The following is a 21147-nucleotide window of genomic DNA, read 5'->3' as shown; positions in this document are numbered from 1 at the left end:
GTGATCGACTTCCAAAAACCAGCCAGTGAAAACCCCACGGGTCGCAATGGTCCAACCTGCTATTCACTACGGGGATGGCGCAGTTTCATTCCGTTGTAATGGGGCTGCCTCGATGGTGGCCAACAAGAGTAACAATCTGTTTATCAGTCAGGGAAGGCAGCCTGGAGAAGTAACATTTACCACAAGACTGGAAGGACAAACCAGTGGGAATCGGGAGGCATCATCCCACGAGGAAAAAAACGTAGAGCAGATGATAAAACTTCCTAACGTGGGTATCAGCATTCTTTCAGAACCTAGCAGGCTTACATCACGAGGCTTGCTACCCACCCTGAGAGCATCCATAATATCGGGCTGCTCCAAGAGCTTGGGGAAGGTGGCCAACACTGGATTACTAATTAAATCTGAAATACAAAAGAATAGGAAGGGTTTAATACAAATGTCACCGAGTGCGTTCTAGGGCAATAGATGTAACGAGCATTCATTCCTGTTAAAATTACTGTCCCAGTGGCTTGTTGATAACTCATTCTACACATTAACCTCTAAGGGAGATCACAGCTGTCCCCTAGCCTCTATTTATCTGCCCTAGACCCACATCCTAAGACATTCTGAAATGAGTCTTAAACAAAAAAGATCGCGCTTTTAGGGTGAGGGGTGTAGTGATTATGTAGAGCGTAAGATTAGAAAATGTTGTTCTTCTATTTTTTTTCCAACCTCTCTTTCTTCCTCATGACCGTGGGGTAGTAAAGGCATCTTCCGGTTAGGGGCACTCTGCTCTTGGAAGGCTGAGCAGGAACCAGAGCCGGGCAAGGAAGCACCAGGCAGCTGCCCAGGCCTGACTCTTCTCAGCCTTACACATGGTGCTTGGGGAAGACACTGGACTGGTGTCTGGGGCTCAGGAAGGCGGTGGATAAAACTTGAAGGAATCAGGAGTTGGGGATTCTGGCTTCATGGCTAAACACCATATAGGAGAATGTTGGTATTTCATAGTAAATAATGGTCCAGGAAAGACCTACACAAAGCTGCACACCAGAAAGGACTGTTTTGAAATGGCAAGGGCAATCTATTCTTTAACCTTGGTCCTCAGTAGACAAAAATCCTTTCTCTAGATCTTTTTAGGTTTATTCTGATGGACAAATTCAAAGGACATCAATAATTCTGAGTGATCTTCTCCTTATCTGTGGGAAAAATGGATGGGCTTTATCACCTTTAAGAAGTCACACCACTCATGAAGTTTTTCAAGAGTCACTGAAATAAATTCAAAGGCAAGTGACAGACAATTAAAAGGTTTTATCGTCCCCCCTTAGAGGTACAACCATTCGTTAAGGAACTTCTAAGCTTCTCTGACTTGGAGCGACATTTCTATCTGCCTTTCTAAGTGTTAAGTTCCTGGGAGAGAACTCCTGTCTAACCATGAACTCTGTGTGTCCAAGGGTGCTAAGCCATTATAGGGTTATCCTCTCATTCCCTCTTGTTCACCCACACTGGCCTTCTTTCAATTCCAAATCCTCATTTAAACCTGCATTTTCTCGCCTTGGACCTCTATCCAGAAAGGACCTCCTCCCCCTCCCCCTCCCCCTCCCTTTCCCTTCTCCCTTCTCCTCCCCTTCCTCCTCCTCCTCACTCCCCTCACCAACCTTCCCACCCCCATCATATCTCTAACTCATCTCTCTGGTCTTATATTAAATATTACTTACTTGCTCAGGGAAATCTTCCCTGACCCTACACAGTAATTCAGATCTCTCTAGTTTATGCTCTCGTTGCGTATTTTCCTCCGTAATACTTATTTTAAAAGCCTGAAAAAATCATTAATGTAATTTTGTGTTTAAGGGCTGTTGAACGAGGGTTGAGACTGTGTGTCTGAGTCATTACCGGGCCTAGCACAGTGCCTGGTACATACTAGGCACTCAATACATATCTGTTCACTGATATACTGAATTGAAAGAATAGTAAATAAAAAATTATCCTTTTTTTTTTTTTACAGAAGTAATTCGTATCACACATGCATTCTGCCTTTAAAACTGATATAAAAAATTTTTAAACATTTTACTTAGAAAAAAATCTCAAACTAAAAAGTTGCAAGAATAAAAATAGTACATAGAGCGCCTGAGTATCTCTTAGCCAGTCACCTATTTCTAACTAACCCGCTGATACTCAGGCTGTGTGCGTTAAAAAACAGCTGTTGTGGGTGGCTGCAGTCTGTTCCCAAAAAGACAATGTGCACACGAGACGTGGAAAAAACACGTAGGACAATTCAGGCAGTAAGGGGAAATATGACTGTATTTGAGCTTTAGGATCTCAAACTGCCAGAATATGAAATGTGAAAATGTGTATATTTTAAAGAACTGAATACATACTGAGCCCTGGTGGTGCGGTGGTTAAGAGCTTGGCTATTAACCAAAAGGTTGGCAGTTAGAATCAACCAGCCACTCTTTGGAAACCCTATGGGGCAGGTCTACCTGAGCCGACCCAGGATACACACTGAGAGAGCTGCTCTGGGTAAGAAGGCTTCTGATAAGTAACTCATTCATGTCGATGCTATTCTAAATATTTTTCCAAATTTCACCTTCAGAAGCAGGAGATACAGGTTAGCATGGTTACATTTACTCAAAGCCTGAGCGTCACTGCAGGGAGGGGACAGCAGCGACTGCTTACCAGCACTTTGCAAGCTCATCCTGTCTTTCAGGAGCACGTCTCCAAGGATTTGGCGATAAAATACCAACAGGTGAATGGAGCACATACTTCCAATTAACGTTTCTGGCAGCAGACTATCAGAGAAGAAAAAAGACATTCATTAAAAAATCCCTACAATCCAACCTGCGGTGGTTTGTTTTTTTGTTTACATTTATTACTTTAATAAACAGTTCCAAGTTCTGCTTCATTATTGGAAAAAATTTTAAACAATTTAGAGGGAATTACAAGTTGGCCATGTTCAACATCAGAGAGCTTATGTTTTTACGTTACACCTTTAAGTCTCGACCCAGTGAGCCTGCAGGTCAGCACGCAGCCCCTCCGTCAAGTGTCAAACAACAAAGAGCACTTGTTCCTTATGCCCCTGGAAGGAGACAGTTGGGTGTGAGCTTCGCAGAGGCACCTGTACCCACCTGATGCAGGGAATACAGGGGGAGGAGGGCTCGTGGCACTTGGTCGAACGTGGGAGGGCATGGCAGGCCTGGCGGGATCCTGACGTGGGTACTTCTAGCTATGTGAATTTGTATTAATTAATTTGTAGGATTTGGACGGTAACACCTGCATTTCAGGAGGGCACTAAAAGGATCCAAATGTGCTCAGCGTGGAATGGTCACTACAGTCAGCGCCTGGGACACAGTAACCAGCCCACTGCTGTGGAGCTGGGTTAGGACTCGCGGCGACCCCACAGGGTTTCCAAGCCTGTAAATCTCTACGGAAGCAGACTGCCACATCTTTCTCCTGCAGAGACACTGGTGATTTTGAACCACCAACCTTTTGGTTATCAGTCAATTGCTTTAACCACTACGCCACCAGGGCTCATGGCTCAAAATAGAAAAGAAATTCAATATTGAGATTTCAAAACAGTAATCCGGAAACATGAAAAGTGAGTGCTTTAAAATTCTGACCCATGACACACACCTTATATTTACCAGGAATATACTGAGTACAAAAGCTCATCCCAGCAGATACTCAAGAAAACGTCCAGTTGTTCGAAAATCACATCTTCTCAACGTTATCTTTAGAAATACGCCAACTCTGTCACAAAACATGACGGATGACCATACAGGCAATCTCAGAAACCTTGTCAACAGTGTCTGCTAACAAACACGAAGATGCTTTTGGGCTAAGAAAAACCACAACAGGTTTGAAAAAGGATCTTTGTGAATTGATTCTTTATCCTAATTTCTAAGACGAGAATTTTGGTAGGAAAAATTAGTCACTGAGGCGATGTTCGGGTTTCCTGCTGCTCTAAGAGAAAGAGTGTGGCTCCTCTGACAGTGCAGAGGAAGGGATTCCTGTGGGTCACTTCACCGCATTTATGGAAAATCCCCACCACCCCCAACCCCGGCATTTCTAGAAGCATCCAGAAAGGCAAGGCAGGTTCTCTTATCACGTTTACATTCATGCTCCCAAATAATATAAAACACACTAACGCAGCATCAGCTACATGAAACCAGAAGCACCTTTTTCCAACGCTGTTAAAATACCGACCTAGATTTCAGAGACTGGCTTAGGGGAAACCTCTCCAGCGCCTTCCCAGCGCTCATGCTGCGATTCCCAAGGGCTGCTCTGCAGCCTGCCCCCAGGCCCGTGGCGTGGACAGGTGGGTGGTGTTGCAGCTGCAGACCCAAGCTCATGGCTCAGGCCAGAGAACCACCACAGGGTTTGCTAGAGGAAGGCGCGAGGCCCTGTTGCCTTGCATTTCCTCCTCCTCCTCCCGCAGACCTGCCTGCCTGCCTGCCTGCTCTAGTCGTCCGGAGATGTCCCTCCACCTGTCAGAGGCCTCGGTCTCCTCTCCTTCCAGTACCTCCCCTTGCTGTTTATTAGAGTTTTCTCTAGGGAAATCCTGGCGTTCTTCCTAACCCAGGGGAACCAGAAAGCCCTGAGCTGCTGGAGGTTAAATGAGCTACGTAAAATATACTTGGAAGCAGCCTCACACGTAGACCCCGCAAACTCTGGCGTCAGGGAACGCAGTAACACTAACAAATGGGCCTCATGCAAATGACCCTAGTTATTTTTAGCAACAATATAATGGAAGTAAAAGAGATGGAATGCCTCAAAAAGGCAAAGGAAAATAAACAAACTCAGAGCCAATATCCACACACACACAGCCTACTTCCACAGACCAGTGTTTCTGGCGTTCAGAACGAAGCGCTGTGAGTCAGGGGTCTGAATCCCCAGCAATGAGCCTGCCGTTGGTCAGATCACATCAAGCTAAGCCCCTCTGGAAAATGGTTACAAAATCAGAAAGGCAGGTCTTGCTGAAGCTGAAGCCCCTGTTTGCTCTCTCTTCCTTCTCATGCTGACAGGGTCCCAGGATAACAACCACCTCCACAGAAACAAGACTGCTGAGCCCACTGCAGGACTCAGTTCCTTTGGTGGGGAAGACGGGTTTTCACAGGGGCCCCTGACGCCCAAAGGGTCCACACCTGGAAGACTGCTGGCTGGGTGAGAAAGCAGTCCAAGGTTACTGGCAAGTGTAATGGGTAAAATTGGGCATGAGGGGAAACCCTAACTGGGCTGCCTACCCCTGCCCTGTCCCTACAACTGTAGGAACCCTGGCATAATGGAAAAGAGCCCCGTCCCTCCTCCTTTGAGCAAGAGTTTGGCAAAACAAAGGTAGAGTTCTTAAGCAAGGAAGTGGGGGTAGAGGTAGGGTATACCTTTGAGGGAAAGGAGGAAGAAGGCTCTTGGTGCCTGGACCCGGCTCCTCCACCCACTGAAGATGGCGGGTCAGGGGAAGAGGTGTGCTGATAATCAGTCCTGCTTTGTCCCCTCCTCCAGGGAGTACAGGCTCAGAGCAGTGATGTCTGCAAGTGCCCAAGCTGGTCTCCAGCCTCTCACCTTGAACTCAGCACAGCCCTCACCCTCAGCTCTGCGGCAAGGCCTAGGGCTCTGCGGTTTCACTGGGTCCATGACCTGGGTTCTCCAACAGCCGGCCTGTGTCCGCGACCACACCAGGAAACACCCCAACCTCATGGGATGCTACCAGGAGCGCATTTCAGGGTCACACAAAGTGGAGCAGCAATCTCAAGACAGCGCTCCAGTCTCCCTGGTGGGCTCTGGGAAGAGAAAAAGCGCACACGAAGACAAGGCAGGGGAGGCTCCTGGGAAGTAAACTTTTTACACTAGCAGGAAGATCTTCACTTTGAAACTATTTAACAACCACTTTTCAGACCCTACTGTGTGCTGTAATCCAACAAGTGTCTCAGGTCCTCAAGGCTAAGGACTCAGTACCCTTCTTTAAGAGTCCATCACACAGACGAGCGTCTACTGCTTTATGTGACTGCCTTCCTGACCTCTGCAGGACCCAAACCTGATCTCTACATCATAGAAAGTATCTGAAAAACCGTATTTGGGGCCAAAGAAACACTACTAAGAGCTACACTTGAAAGACACGCTTGGGAGTGCTCTGGGACTCTTGGCGGCTCCTCAGCTGGGTGAGCAGTGGAGAGGCTGAAGAAGCAGGAAGAATGAAGCCAAACAGGGTTTTGACTTTCCTTTCACAAAGACTGCTACTGTGCTTTTTTTTTAATCTTGAAAAATAACAATTTTCCAAGGAAAGATCAGCCAAAATTAGGAATTTACAGACTGTATAAACATCCAGGAAGAAAAAAAACGGCAAAGGAATGAGTGATATCTATGAACACATTATTAAGGGTTACTGAAAGACTTAACTGTTAATACTATAATTATAAAACACATTTCAGTATCAGAGATAAGAACAAGAGCTATTTAAACTAAAAACATGAGGGTGGACCAAGTCTTCATCAGTATCCTCACTTCCTGACCATCTGTGAGCAACGAGCAGCTCACAGGGGACGGTCCAGCTGCATCTTTGCTCGCATGCCTCTGTTCTCCACACCTCTGCCCACTGTGCCCTCCGTGGAAAGGTCCTTTCCTCCACACCTGCACGCAGACACATCCCTTCAATCTGTCAAAGCCGGTCTCAAATGTCCCCTGATCTTACCAGCTACGCAGCACACCTCTATTTGAATAGATTTCATGACACAGCTGGAACTATCTATACTATAATGAGAAAACCCTGGTGGCATAGTGGTTAAGAGGTCGGTTGCTAATCAAAGGTTGGCAGTTTGAAACCACCAGGGGCTCCCTGGAAACCCCATGGGGCAGTTCCACTCTGCCCTATAGGGTCGCTACGAGTCGGAATCGACTTTACGGCAACAGGTTTGGTTTTTTTGGTTTTATGCTATAATGAAGCCCTAGTGGCAGAGTGGTTAAGAGCTTGGCTGCTAACCAAAAGGTCAGCAGTTCAAATCCACCAGGCACTCCTTGGAAACCTATCGGGCAGTTCTACTCTGGCCTATAGGGTCACTATGAGTCAGGATTGACTTGACAGCAATGGTTTGGTATACACAGAATAATAATAATAAATAATTACAGCTAACACCTATTGTGCCCTACTGTGCGCCAGGCACTATAAATACTAACTAAGTGCTTTATATGCTTTTTATTCAAACCTCTTTACAGCTTTAGGGAGCTGGTTTTATTATTATGCCCATTTTACAGATGCAGACACTGAGAGAGATGGTTAAATGACTTGTCCACAGTCACAGAGTTAGAAATAGATGAATACAGGACACGACTAGTGTAAAAGCTCCCGAGGCAAATGGAAATTAACAACATGGTTGAATCTTAAATGCTATGAGCTGGAACCTACTTGACGGTACCTAAAAACAAACAAGTGAAAGAAGCCGGGCTTGAAAGGCTACATACGGCATGATTTCATTTATATGACATTCTGGAAAAGGCAAAACGTCTGGGGAAGAAATAACAGACCAGTGGTTGTCTGAGGCTAGAGTTGGGGAGTTGGCCACAAAGGGGCATGAGATAAGCCTAAGCTTTATTACTCTTCTATTTCCCTACTGATCTTTGGCCAAAGAATTAATGAGGGGAAAAATGACAGATGAAAGATGACTAAGCAGGAGGAGAAGCCAAAAGCAGAGATGGTCTACGAAGGCTGAATGACCCAGAGTTCACTGGACAGGTAAAAGCAGGTACCAGAGGGCGGAGCCAAGATGGCGGAATAGACAGACGCTTCCGTCGAGCCCTCTTTACAACAAAGACCTGAAAAAACAAGTGAAACGAGTATATTTGTGACAAGCTGGGAGCCCTGAGAACCAAAGGCAAGCTTAGACAACAAACTGAGGGGCAGGGGGAGGAAGAGGCCGTTCAGAAGTGGAGAGGAGTTACTGGACCTGAATCATGGGGAGCCCTCAGGCACCATTCCTGGAGTGGCGTTTGGCCGCAGTTTCCTCAGGGAGAGACAGACAGCCACCCAGATCACTCACACCTCCAGAACCTGAGGAGAACGGTGCTCTCGGCAAAAGCTAAGTACTTGCGTATATTTTACCACGCCCCCCCCGCCACCCCCAAGCTGGCTTCAGTGGCTGAATCCCTGGGCCTGAGATAGCCCATGGTGAGCACCTGGAGCTGTCCTTCTGGCCTTGGGGAAGGAAAAAATTTCCAACTGGGGGGAAAAGATAATATGCTAGCTCCATTAACCGGGGGAGCTCGGGACAGAAGCAGCTCCTGTCCAGGCATAAACTATCTGTGGACCTCGAGCACCTTTCCCTTCTGCATGGACCTGTGTTGGGCCTATTTCGGGAGAACAGGCCCTTGTTGGCAAACTAACCGTTTCAGCTGTGTGGTGAGGAGGTAGGTGTTTGATGTTTGACATTGCTTTGCCTATTAAACAAGGTCCTCACCTACCCTCATCAGGGACCTAAGGACTGGTAGCTCCACTCAGTTCACCCAGCCACCCGCGACAGAGGTTCAAAGATAACTGGGACCTCCCAGTCCTTACAACCAAAAACTTTGGGTGCCTATGGTCCCTCTGCAGAACCCACGCACCAACACGCTCTAGGGAACAGAGACACGTTTTCCTCAGAGACACTTGGGGGTCAGTTCTCAGCCCCCTGCCTTATTCAGAGTGTGACCCCCCGCTGCAATCAGATACAGGTATATATGCCAATCACCCCTGCCCCTCTAAGACTGTAGGACAGAGCCTGTACCACACATTTGCTATCAGCTACCTGGAAACCTGAGCTGAATTCATATAAGAAAACTGAATGGGCTCCTAGACTGATATACCTGATAACAGCTCTAGCCAGCTGGGGACAGGACACCAGAGCTCCAAAGGCGGAAAATAATCAAGCTAGCTCACTCAAGCAACCCACAGGGGTATACCAAAACAAAACAAAGCAAGCAGCTGTGACAGAGTAATCAAGCATAAACTAATATAATAACTTATAGATGGCTCAGAGACAGCAGCCAATATCAAGTCACATAAAGAAACAGACCATGATCACCTCAACAGGCTCTCAAAACAAAGAATCCAGGGATCTTCTAGATGAAAGTGCATTCCTGGAATTACCAGATGCAGAATACAAAAGTTTAATATACAGAACCCTTCAAGACATCAGGAAGAAAATGAGGTAATGCACAGAACAAGCCAAGGAACACACAGATAAAGCAACTGAAAAAAATCAGAAAGATTATTTAGGAACATAATGAAAAGTTCAATAAGCTGGAAAAATCCATAGATAGACAGCAATCAGAAATTCAGAAGATTAACAATAAAATTACAGAATTAGACAACTCAATAGAAAGTCAGAGGAGCAGAATTGAGCAAGCAGAAGCTAGAATTTCTGAACTCGAAGATAAATCACTTGGCACTAATATATTTGAAGAAAAATCAGATAAAAGAATTAAAAAAAATGAAGAAACATTAAGAATCATGTGGGACTCTGTCAAGAGGAATAACCAACGAGTGATTGGAGTACCAGAACAGGGACGGATAACAGAAAATACAGAGAAAATTGTTGAAGATTTGTTGGCAGAAAACTTCCCTAATAGTGAAAGATGAGAAGATATCTATCCAAGATGCTCATCGAACTCCACATAAGGTAGATCTTAAAAGAAAGTTACAAAGACATATTATAATCAAACCTGCCAAAACCAAAGATAAAGAGAATTATAAGAGCAGCGAGAGATAAATGAAAAGTCACCTACAAAGGAGAGCCAATAAGAATAAGCTTGGACTACTCGGCAGAAACCATGCAGCCATATAAGGCAATGTGATGACATATTTAAAAAACTGAAGGAAAAAAATTGCCTGCCAAAAATCATATACCCATCAAAACTGTCTCTTAAATATGAAGGTGAAATTAAGACATTCCCAGATAACACAAGTTGAGGGAATTCGTAAAAACCAAACCAAAACTACAAGAAATACTAAAGGGAGTTCTTTAGTTAGAAAATCAATAATATTAAGTATCCACCCAAGACCAGAACACTGGGCAGAGCAACCAGAAGTCAACCCAGACAGGGAAATCCAAAAAACCAAACAAGATTAAAAAAAAAAAAGCCCAACACAGGGTAACAGCAGTGTTATTATATAAAAGAAGACCACATTAAAATAATAAAGAGGGACTAAGAATTGTAATCATATACCTTCCATATGGAGAGGAAGATACAGCGATACAAAGAAATAAAAGTTAGTTTTAAATTTAGAAAAATAGGGGTAAATAATAAGGTAACCACAAAGGAGACAAACTATCCTACTCATCAAAATGAAATACAAGGGAAAAATACAGACTCAGCAGAAACAAAATCAACAACAACAAATATGAGGAAAGGACAATATATAAAGAAAATCTACTCAGCACATAAAATCAAGTGGGAAAATGAAACTGTCAACACACAAAAAAGACATCAAAATGATAGCACTAAATTCATACCAATCCATAATTACCCTGAAGGTAAATGGACTAAATGCACCAATACAGAGACAGAGAGTGGCAGAATGGATTAAAAAACAAGATCCATCTATATGCTGCCTACAAGAGACACGCCTTAGACTTAGAGACACAAACAAAAACTCCAAGGATGGAAAAAAATATATCAAGCAAACAACAATCAAAAAAGAGCAGGGGTGGCAATATTAATTTCTGACAAAATAGACTTTAAAGTTAAATCCATCAGAAAGGGTAAGGAAGGACACTATATAATGATTTAAGGGACAATACACCAAGAAGATATAACCATATTAAATATTTATGCACCCAGTGACAGGGCTGCAAGATACATAAAACAAACTCTATCAGCATTGGAAAGTGAGATAGACAGCTCCACAATAATAGTAGGAGACTTCAACACACCACCTTCAGTGAAGGACAGGACATCCAGAAAGAAGCTCAATAAAGACACGGAAGATCTAAATGCCACAATCAACCAACTTGACCTCATAGACATATACAGAGCACTCCACCCAACAGCAACCAAGTATACTTTCTTTTCTAGTACACATGGAACATTCTCTAGAATAGACCACGTATTAGGTCATAAAGCAAGCCTTAGCAGAATCCAAAACACTGAAATATTACAAAGCATCTTCTCTGACCATAAGGCCATAAAAGTGGAAATCAATAACAGGAAAAGCAGGGGAAAAAAATCAAACACTTGGAAACTGAACAATACCCTGCTCAAAAAAAGACTGGATTCTAGAAGACATTAAAGATGAAATACAGAAATTCATAGAATCCAATGAGAATGAAAACACTTCCTATCAGAACCTTTGGGACACAGCAAAAGCGGTGCTCAGAGGCCAATTTATATCAATAAACGTACACATCCAAAAGAAGAAAGGGCCAAAATCAAAGAATTATCCCTATAACTTGAACAAATAGAAAGAGAGCAACAAAAGAAACCCACAGGCACCAGAAGAAACCAAATAATAAATATTAGAGCTGAACTAAATGAAATAGAAAACAAAAATAATTGAAAGAATTAACAGGACCGAAAGCTGGTTTTTTGAAAAAATCAACAAAATTGGTAAACCACTGGCCAAACTGACAAAAGAAAAACAGGAGAGGAAGCAAATAACCCAAATAAGAAATGAGATGGGCGATATTACAGCAGACCCAACTGAAATTAAAAGAATCATATCAGATTACTGTGAAAAACTATAGTCAAACAAATTTGAAAACCTAGAAAAAATGAATTCCTAGAAACACACTAAAAAGAAAAAAAAAAAAACTAAAAAAAAAAAGAAACACACTACCTACCTAAAATAACACAAACAGAGGTAGAGCAACTAAATAGACTCATAACAAAAGAAGAGATTGAAAAGGTAATCAAAAACCTCCCCCCACAAAAAAAGCCCTGGTCCTAACGGCTTCACTGCAGAGTTCTACCAAACTTTCAGAGAAGAGTTAACAGCACTACTACTAAAGGTATTTCAGAGCACAGAAAAGGATGGAATACTACCAAACTCATTCTATGTAGCCACCATATCCCTGATACCAAAAACAGGTAAAGATACCACAAGAAAAGAAAATTATAGACCTATATCCCTCATGAATGTAGATGCAAAAATCCTCAACAAAACTCTAGCCAATAGAATTCAACAACGTATCAAAAAAATAATTCACCATAACCAAGTGGAATTCATACCAGGTATGCAGGGATGGTTCAACATTAGAAAACCAATGTAATCTACCACATAAATAAAAGACAAGAATCACATGATTTTATCAATTGATGCAGAAAAGGCATTTGACAAAGTTCAACACTCATTCATGATAAAAACTCTCAGCAAAACAGGAATTGAAGGAAAATTCCTCAACATAATAAAGGGCATTTATACAAAACCAACAGCCAGCATCACCCTAAATGGAAAGAGCCTGAAAGCATTCCCATTGAGATCAGGAACCAGACAAGGATGCCCTTTATCACCACTCTTATTCAACATTGTGTTGGAGGTCCTAGCCAGAGCAATTAGGCTAGATAAAGAAATAAAGGGCACCCAGATTAGCAAGGAAGAAGTAAAAGTATCTCTATTTGCAGATGACATGATCTTATACACAGAAAACCCTAAGGAATCCTCCAGAAAACTACTGAAACTAATAGAAGAGTTCAGCAAAGTATTGGGATACAAGATAAACATACAAAAATCAGTTGGATTCCTCTACACCAATAAAAAGAACATCAAAGAGGAAATCACCAAATCGATGCCATTTACAGTAGCCCTCAAGAAGATAAAATACTTAGGAATAAATCTTACCAGAGATGTAAAAGATTTATACAAAGAAAACTACAGTACACTTCTGCAAGAAACCAAAAGAGACTTACGTAAGTGGAAGAACATGCCTTGCTCGTGGATAGGAAGACTTAACATTACAAAAATGTCTATTCTATCAAAAGTGATCTACATATTTAATGCAATTCCGATCCAAATCCCAAGGACATTCTTTAATGAGATGGAGAAACAAATCACCAATTTCATATGGAAGGGAAAGAGGCCCCGGATAAATAAGGCATTACTGAAAAAGAAGAACAAAGTGGGAGGCCTCACTCTACCTGATTTTAGAACCTACTATACCGCCACAGTAGTCAAAACAGCCTGGGACTGGTACAACAGATACATGGAGCAATGAAACAGAATTGAGAATCCAGACATAAATCCATCCACATATGAGCAGTTGATATTTGACAAAGGCCCCAAAAGAGTTAAATGGGGAAAAGACAGTCTTTTTAACAAACAGTGCTGGCATAACTGGATATCCATCTGCAAAAAAATGAAACAAGACCCATACCTCACTCCATGCACAAAAACTAACTCAAAATGGATCAAAGACCTAAATATAAAATCTAAAATGATAAAGTTCATGGAAGAAAAAATAGGGACAATGTTAGGAGCCCTAATACATGGCATAAACAGTATACAAAACATTATTAAAAATGTAGAAGTAAAACTAGATAACTGGGAGCTCCTAAAAATCAAACACCTATGCTCATCCAAAGACTTCACCAAAAGAGTAAAAAGACTACCTACAGACTGGGAAAAAGTTTTTAGCTATGACATTTCTGATCAGCGCCTGATCTCTAAAATCTACATGATACTGCAAAAACTCAACTACAAAAAGACAAATAAACGAATTAAAAAAAGGGCAAAAGATATAAATAGACACTTCACTGAAGAAAACATTCAGGTAGCTAATAGACAGATGAGGAAATGTTCACGATCATTAGCCATTAGAGAAATGCAGATCAAAACTACAATGAGATTTCATCTCACTCCAACAAGGCTGGCATTAATCCAAAACACACAAAATAATAAATGCTGGAGAGGCTGTGGAGAGACTGGAACACTTCTATACTGCTGGTGGGAATGTCAAATGGTACAACTACTTTGGAAATCAATTTGGCGCTTCCTTAAACAGCTAGAAATAGAACCACCATACGATCCAGGAATCCCACTCCTTGGAATATATCCTAGAGAATTAAGAGCCTTTACACAAACAGATATATGCACACCCATGTTTATTGCAGCACTGTTTACAATAGCAAAAAGATGGACGCATCCAAGGTGCCCATCAATGGATGAATGGATAAATTATGGTATAGTCACACAATGGAATACTACACATCGATAAAGAACAGTGAGGAATCTGTGAAACATTTCATAACATGGAGGAACCTGGAAGGCATTATGCTGAGTGAAATTAGTTGCAAAAGGACAAATATTGCATAAGACCACTATTATAAGAACTTGAGAAATAGTTTAAACTGAGAAGAAAACATTCTTTCGTGGTTATGAGAAGGGGGAGGGAGGGAGGGAGGGAGGGAGGGTGGGAGAGGGGCATTCACTAATTAGATAAATTAGATAGTAGGTAAGAACTACTTTAGGTGAAGGGAAAGACAGCACGCAATACAGGGAAGGTCAGCACAATTGGACTAAACCAAAAGCAAAGAAGTTTCCTGAATAAACTGAATGCTTTGAAGGCCAGCGTAGCAGGGGCAGAGGTTTGGGGACCAGGGTTTCAGGGGACATCTAAGTCAACTGGCATAATAAAATCTATTAAGAAAACATTCTGCATCCCACTTTGAAGAGTGGTGTCTGGAGTCTTATACAGTAGCAAGCAGCCATCTAAGATGCATCAATTGGTCTCAACCCACCTGGATCAAAGGAGAATGAAGAACACCAAGGATACAAGGTAATTACAGGCCCAAGAGACAGAAAGGGCCACATGAACCAGAGACTACATCATCCTGAGACCAGAAGAACTAGATGGTGCCTGGCTACAACCGATGACTGCCCTGACAGGGAGCACAACAGAGAACCCCTGAGGGAACAGGAGAGCAAGGGGATGCAGACCCTAAATTCTCATAAGAAGTCCAGACTTAATGGTCTGACTGAGACTGGAAGGACCCCAGTGGTCATGGCTCCCAGACCTTCTCCTGGCCCAGGACAGGAACCATTCCCGAAGCCAACTCTTCAGACATGGATTGGACTGGACAATGGGTTGGAGAGGGATGCTGGTGGGGAGTGAGCTTCTTGATCAGGTGGACACTTGAGAGTATGTTGGCACCTCCTGCCTGGAGGGGACATGGGAGGGTGGAGGGGGTTAGAAGCTGGTGAAAAGGACACGAAAAGAGAGAGTGGAGGGAGAGAGCAGGCTGTCTCATTAGGGGGAGAGTCATTGGGAGTGTGTAGCAAGGTGTATATGGGTTTTTGTGGGAGAGACAGACTTGATTTGTAAACTTTCACTTAAAGCACAATAAAAATTATTAAAAAATAGAAAAAAAACAGGTACCGACCTCAGCATGTTTCTTGACCTTCTGTTCAGAGATCTCAGTTTTACTAGAAGTTGAGGCTGTCTTCTCATTGTCATCATCTGATAGAAAACACTGCCATGTGCTTTAAGAGAATAATAAAACTCGAGACTTTAAGTGTCTGGGATGGTGAGTATAGTAAAACATTTTATCAAACTATACCAGCCACCGTACTGAACTCTACGAAAGGAAGGAGTCACCCGCACCCCTCAATGGACTGAATAAAAGGTGGGACGTTAATGCCTGCTCACCGCCCCTGACTGGCCCTAAGAGTCGCCACCACACTACAGGCTTTGACAGTGTCACGGCTGCCAGATTACAAAGAAAAGGAAAAAAAGAGAGAGTTTAGAAGCACGTCTGAACCCAGGCTGGCACTGGGTGGCAGCAGTGGCGGTGTGCTCTAAATCATGAGGTAACGGGCGGGATGTGCGAGAGGACAAAGGGGCACACCTCTGTCGGCTCTGTCTTCATGAGGCAAGGCCGTGTCTGTCTTAGTCACCATTTTCCCTCTATCTAGCACAGTGCCTGGCCAATGAACATATTCAAGGATGGTCGATATTTTTAGAAGGCAATTTGGCATGTATATCTCAATTTCAAATGTCTACACCCTGGACGTGGCAACAGGGAACCTCTGAGCTTGTCTGTTCTATTAACCGGCAGCATCGTGAGTATCAGCCTGATGTTCCACCACGAGGCACTAAGGCTGGGTCCTCACTCTTCGTGACGGCCTGCATTAGAATCTCATACGTGCTTCCAAGAAAATCAGCACTTAGGTAAAAGTCAGTAAGATTATGGTATTATGATACTGTTTTTAAATCTGAATTTAAGTGAAAAATATTATGCTTATCAGAATATAGCTACCTTTGCTAAAGAATCTTCTATTTGTTTAATGGCTAAGGAAAGGAAGGCGACACGTAGGAGCTGTACCTCTTCTGGATACTGAAGGGTCCACTTCAACACCTTTTTCATAAGGGGTGCCGCCATTCAAAAAGAGATCGTAAGTCCTGTAACAGAATGACAGACCATGGCAGATGCATGTCGGGGCCATTTTGCAGACGCTGGAGTCAGTAGTGAAATATTTTCTAGCACAAATACGTTCGTAGGCATTTTATTTATGTCTACCGGCAAATGGGAATGATAGTTGTTGGTCCCTCCTCCAGGTATTATCTCAGTAAATAAACACTCTATTTATTATAAACATTCTAACTATGAACTATGAACAGTAGAAAATAGGTTTTTCCACAAGACAATGAGAAAGTTAGTGTCATTAAAATGTTTTGACTTTAACGACTGTGTTAATGACAAGTTAATGACTTGTGTCTTTTGAAGTATTTTTTCAATGTTTTAAATCATCTCTTAAAATAAAGCCGTTATGAATTTATACTATTTTCAAATTATAAAACTAACATGTAGACAGCTGTAAAAAATGTAAATGGCATAGAAATGGTTAGTAAAAAGTGAAAAATTCCTCCCCCCAAGTTTGGTACCTATTCTACCCTATCTCTTTCTATGCAAACACAAACAAATAACACACAAAGTAAATCTCAAAACTAATACATGCTTTTTCAAGTTACATAATATTTAAGTGCAGAAAGCAGCACGCAAAAGGCCTCTTTAATCCTACTGTGCTCCCCCCTTCCCCATCTACCTGAGTAGCAGAAGGCGGCCCCGGGGAAGAGTTTACAATAGATCCAACCCAACAGGTGCACAGAAAGTGGGGTCCATAGTAAACACACTATTCTGCAACTTGCTTTTTTCCTATAACGTATACACTGGAGATCTTTCTGTATTAATACACAGAGCTCGATACCATTTAAATAAACAGCTGCCAACTTCTTTCAGAAAGATGGAGCAGACCTATTTTTCCTAATTTCTTCTCTTAAGTACGACTAAAAACCCTGACCATTATATACCAAAAACAAAAAAACCACCATTCCGGAGCCTGGGCTTCTTCACGCCCTGCCCCAGGGCAGTGAGGTGACCCACCTTCTCACTGGGGTGATGTCGGGGCGGCGGAGGGGGGACTAGTGAAGTCAGGGAATCTGCTGCTGCCCACCCTCACTGTGGCGTCAGTACAGGCTGCTGGGGAGGGGGTGTTATCTAAACTAACCCTCACAGTATTTGCGGTACTAACTTTTAAAGATGGGGGAAACTGAGGCTTGGAGAAGTTACAGAGCCTGCCTACAGTTACACAGACAACCGAGACCAGAGTCCTGGTTTCTACAATTCCAAACCGGGGATCTTAATCACCTTCCCACTGACTACCCGTTTGTGTCTCTTCTGTGAATTTCTTGTTTATATCTGAAATTTAGATTTCTTTTCCCCATTGTTAAATTTGGACTGCCTTTTTTTTATTAGCTTTTGAGAGCTCTTTTTACATTGGGATGATAATCCGTTGTGTATATTTGCAAATATTTGGCATCAGTCTGCTTTTTTGGTCTTAAATCTGAGGCTTGTTGACAGTGGCTGCCACTATGATTTAAATGTACAACCTGGAGAAGAAAGGGCCTTGGCACCTTGTTCACAGTCTTACCATTCTGTGGACAGAATCAGGCTCTGTTTTCAAGTACAGTGAAACATGTTAATACCCTAGGAGATTACTGGAGGAGCTCTCAGCAGCCAGCCAGTGAAAACACCTTTAAAACACCTGCTCTGCCTGTGTCGCTCCTTCTTCCCTGGGTGAGACTGTGTGGGCCGTTTTCAGAGGCTACCTTAAACACCATTAAAACCCACTGGTTAAAAGCTCGCTCCCCAGAAGTTGCTGAGATGCTGAGAGAACATACACTCTACAAACCCGAGGCATCTAAATTCTAAAATAAAATTGTACAAAACAACTCATTTGGAAGGAACACATAGCCAGCTTACCTGGTTGGAATAGGAGTTCCACTGGCATCAAAAAGCTTAAGAAATGCCCAGCCACAGCTTAACTCTCCTCTTTCCCCGGTGGACTAGGAAGTAAAACAAGAAGGTGAAACTTAACATCTGAGCCAGCCAACATGGTAAGCATACACAAAATCCTCTTAAAGGGAACAGATCAGTATTCACCTTTAAAACTGAGATACTCTTCACAAGAAAGCAAAATGAAACACAGTGGAGTCCCATTTACTTGGAGGTCAGATGTTCAAGGCAGTATGTAACGTGAAAAATCATATTTTGTCAAAGTTTCTCTTGAAAATTCCTTAACCCTTATGATGTGGCAACTGTTGCTAGCATCTCCCGAGTGATGTAAGTACCTCAGGGAGTGATCTCACGTCAGTCACAACAGCGCTTCATAGGCCAATGAAGCTTGGTTTCACTGAGATTGAACATGGACACTAAATCACTCAGCGTCTTCTTGCTTGGAACTTTAACCCCACTGTCCATTACCAGAGGCCAGCACGGCTCGCTTGGGGGCCTGCTCCTCTCCTGTCCCTGCCACCCCTAACACATAGGGATGAACTCACCTAAAAAGAGATGAAAGGAGGAGGTAATCCCATTCTGTAAGTGTTGGCTCTTGGGGTCCCCCTGAGGCCGCGTGTACCTACTCACCTACCAAGCTATTCGCGGAATGTGGACCTGTTCAGCCACTACTACAGACCTGCACCCACTGGCTCAGTAGTTTATATGACATCGGTTAACCTAAGTTTCTGGAGTTCCCGCCTTAAAATTACCACTCTACCAGGTCCCTTAATTACAGCTTTCAGCTACAAGGTTAAGTGCCCTGTGACCCTCTGAGAACAGGCAAACACTGTGCTGAAATGCCACTGGGCATTTTTTACCACCTTCTGCAAAGTCCGTCCTTCCCAATTTTCCTTCTGTAAAAGTCCTGGAGATCACTGAAGCAATAAATGTCAACAAACACCCTTTATTTTAAATGCTACTGAAAAAACAGCACTACATATAAAATTAAAATCACTGACATTTTCATTCCTCAAGGGATTAAAATTCTATTACACATAAAAACTTCAATTGTTTTACTAGTAAATAAAGATCTGTTTAAAAAAAACAAAAAACAAAACAAAAAAATCCCTTTTAACCGATACATCAGAAAGCAAGTGACATACGTTGCGAATATAAGAAATTCCAAGCTCAAATAATATTCCAAGGTCTGGGGACGAAGAATTGGACCTGAGAAAACAGTCACCATCAAGCAGGCAAGGCAAGATCCCAGTGACCTGAAACGGTAAAGAAACCAAAGATGGGAGAGGGTTTCAATCCTGTTCTTCTGTAAGGCGTCTGTGCCTTCTGTATCATAATGAGGGTCTTTTAAGGGAAGCAGAAAGCAGACGAAATGAGAGTTCCGAATTTTAGCCTCACCTACATCAAGGAATTCAAATTAAAAATTTAACTTTTCTGTTTAAGAGAAATACCGTTACTGTGACTTACTCTGTGGTTAGGGTAGAAGTTAACGTAAAACAAATACCATACCTGTGTCCCCAGAGGTATTACAAAAAATTGTTTTCATTCATAATAAACACATTGCCGTTGAGTCAATTCCAACTCATAGTGACCCTATAGGACAGAGCAGAACTGCCCCATAGGGTTTCCAAGGCTGTAATCTTTACAGAAGCAGACTGCGACATCTTTCTTCCGTGGAATGGTTGGTGGGTTCGAACCACCAGCCTTTCAGTTAGCAGCCGAACGCTTAACCGCTGTGCCACCTTGAGTTCACAATAATATATATTAACAATTTTTCTTTGTGAATAGAACTAAAATTAAAGACTGAATACAAACATTTGCTCAACTTTCCTTAAGCATGCCTGGTAAGCTTTCCTATTCCTTCCCCTCGCCCTGGACACCCTATCCCCCTTTCCTGCCTGAAAAACCTGCTCATCCTTCAAAGTGTGGTGTCTCTTCTACACCACTGTCCCTGAGCCTAAGGATGAGAGCTAACCCCACTCTTCTCTGTGCTTTCACAGCCATAAATCTGCCCTGAGTGACAGCTCTCAAAGTACCCACTTCACAGGGCTGCTCCTAGGACCCAATTAGATAACACACAGGACCCAGCACAGTGCCTGACATGTTGGCTGGAGCTCCACAGATATGAGCTGTTTTCTTTTCTTTTTTATTGCGCTTTAAGTGAAAGTTTACAAATCAAGTTAGTCTTTCACACAAAAACTTATATACATCTTGCTACATACTCCCAATTGCTCTCCCCCTAATGAGACAGCCCGCTCCCTCCCTCCACTCTCTCTTTTCGTGTCCATTTCGCCAGCTTCTAATCCCCCTACCCTCTCATCTCCCCTCCAGGCAGGAGTTGTCAACATAGTCTCAAGTGTCCACCTGATCCAAGAAGCTCACTCCTCACCAGCATCCCTCTCCAACCCATTGTCCAGTCCAATCTCTGTCTGAAGAGTTGGCTTTGGGAATGGTTCCCATCCTGGGCCAACAGAAGGTCTGGGGGCCATGACCACGAGGGTCCTTCTAGTCTCAGTCAGACCGTTAAGTCTGGTCTTTTTACAAGAATTTGGGGTCTGCATCCCACTGCCCTCCTGCTCCCTCAGGGGTTCTCTGTTGTGCTCCCTGTCAGGGTAGTCATTGGTTGTGGCCGGGCACCATCTAGTTTTTCTGGTCTCAGGTTGATGTAGTCTCTGGTTTATGTGGCCCTTTCTGTCTCTTGGGCTCATAATTACCTCGTGTCCTTGGTGTTCTTCATTCTCCTTTGATCCAGGTGGGTTGAGACCAATCGATGTATCTTAGATGGCCGCTTCTTAGCATTTAAGACTCACCAAAGTGGGATGCACAATGTTTTCTTAATAGATTTTATTATGCCAATTGACTTAGATGTCCCCTGAAACCACGGTCCCCAAACCCCCGCCCTTGCTACGCTGGCCTTTGAAG

The 21147-nt window shown here is 43.0% G+C and overlaps 1 protein-coding gene across 7 annotated transcripts in view; it reads right to left on the bottom strand.

Annotated features, from left to right (window-relative positions):
• Positions 1–21147, bottom strand: part of NPHP1 (nephrocystin 1) — a 98684-nt gene that overhangs the window by 11649 nt on the left and 65888 nt on the right. For all 7 annotated transcript variants that reach the window (XR_010317879.1, XM_023541104.1, XM_023541107.1 and 4 more), the window contains 6 exons: positions 19371–19481; positions 18193–18275; positions 16255–16331; positions 15313–15412; positions 2653–2765; positions 328–401 (listed from right to left, as the gene is read on the bottom strand). Coding sequence is in view for 6 of the 7 variants with exons in the window: in XM_023541104.1 (XP_023396872.1) it covers positions 328–401; positions 2653–2765; positions 15313–15412; positions 16255–16331; positions 18193–18275; positions 19371–19481 (558 nt within the window). In the remaining variant the exon portion in view is untranslated. The remainder of the gene's footprint in view (positions 1–327; positions 402–2652; positions 2766–15312; positions 15413–16254; positions 16332–18192; positions 18276–19370; positions 19482–21147) is intronic.

This window comes from Loxodonta africana, chromosome 15, assembly GCF_030014295.1.
Source record: "Loxodonta africana isolate mLoxAfr1 chromosome 15, mLoxAfr1.hap2, whole genome shotgun sequence".
Taxonomy (NCBI): Eukaryota; Metazoa; Chordata; class Mammalia; order Proboscidea; family Elephantidae; genus Loxodonta; species Loxodonta africana.
This window is presented reverse-complemented; position numbering and strand designations above follow the sequence as displayed.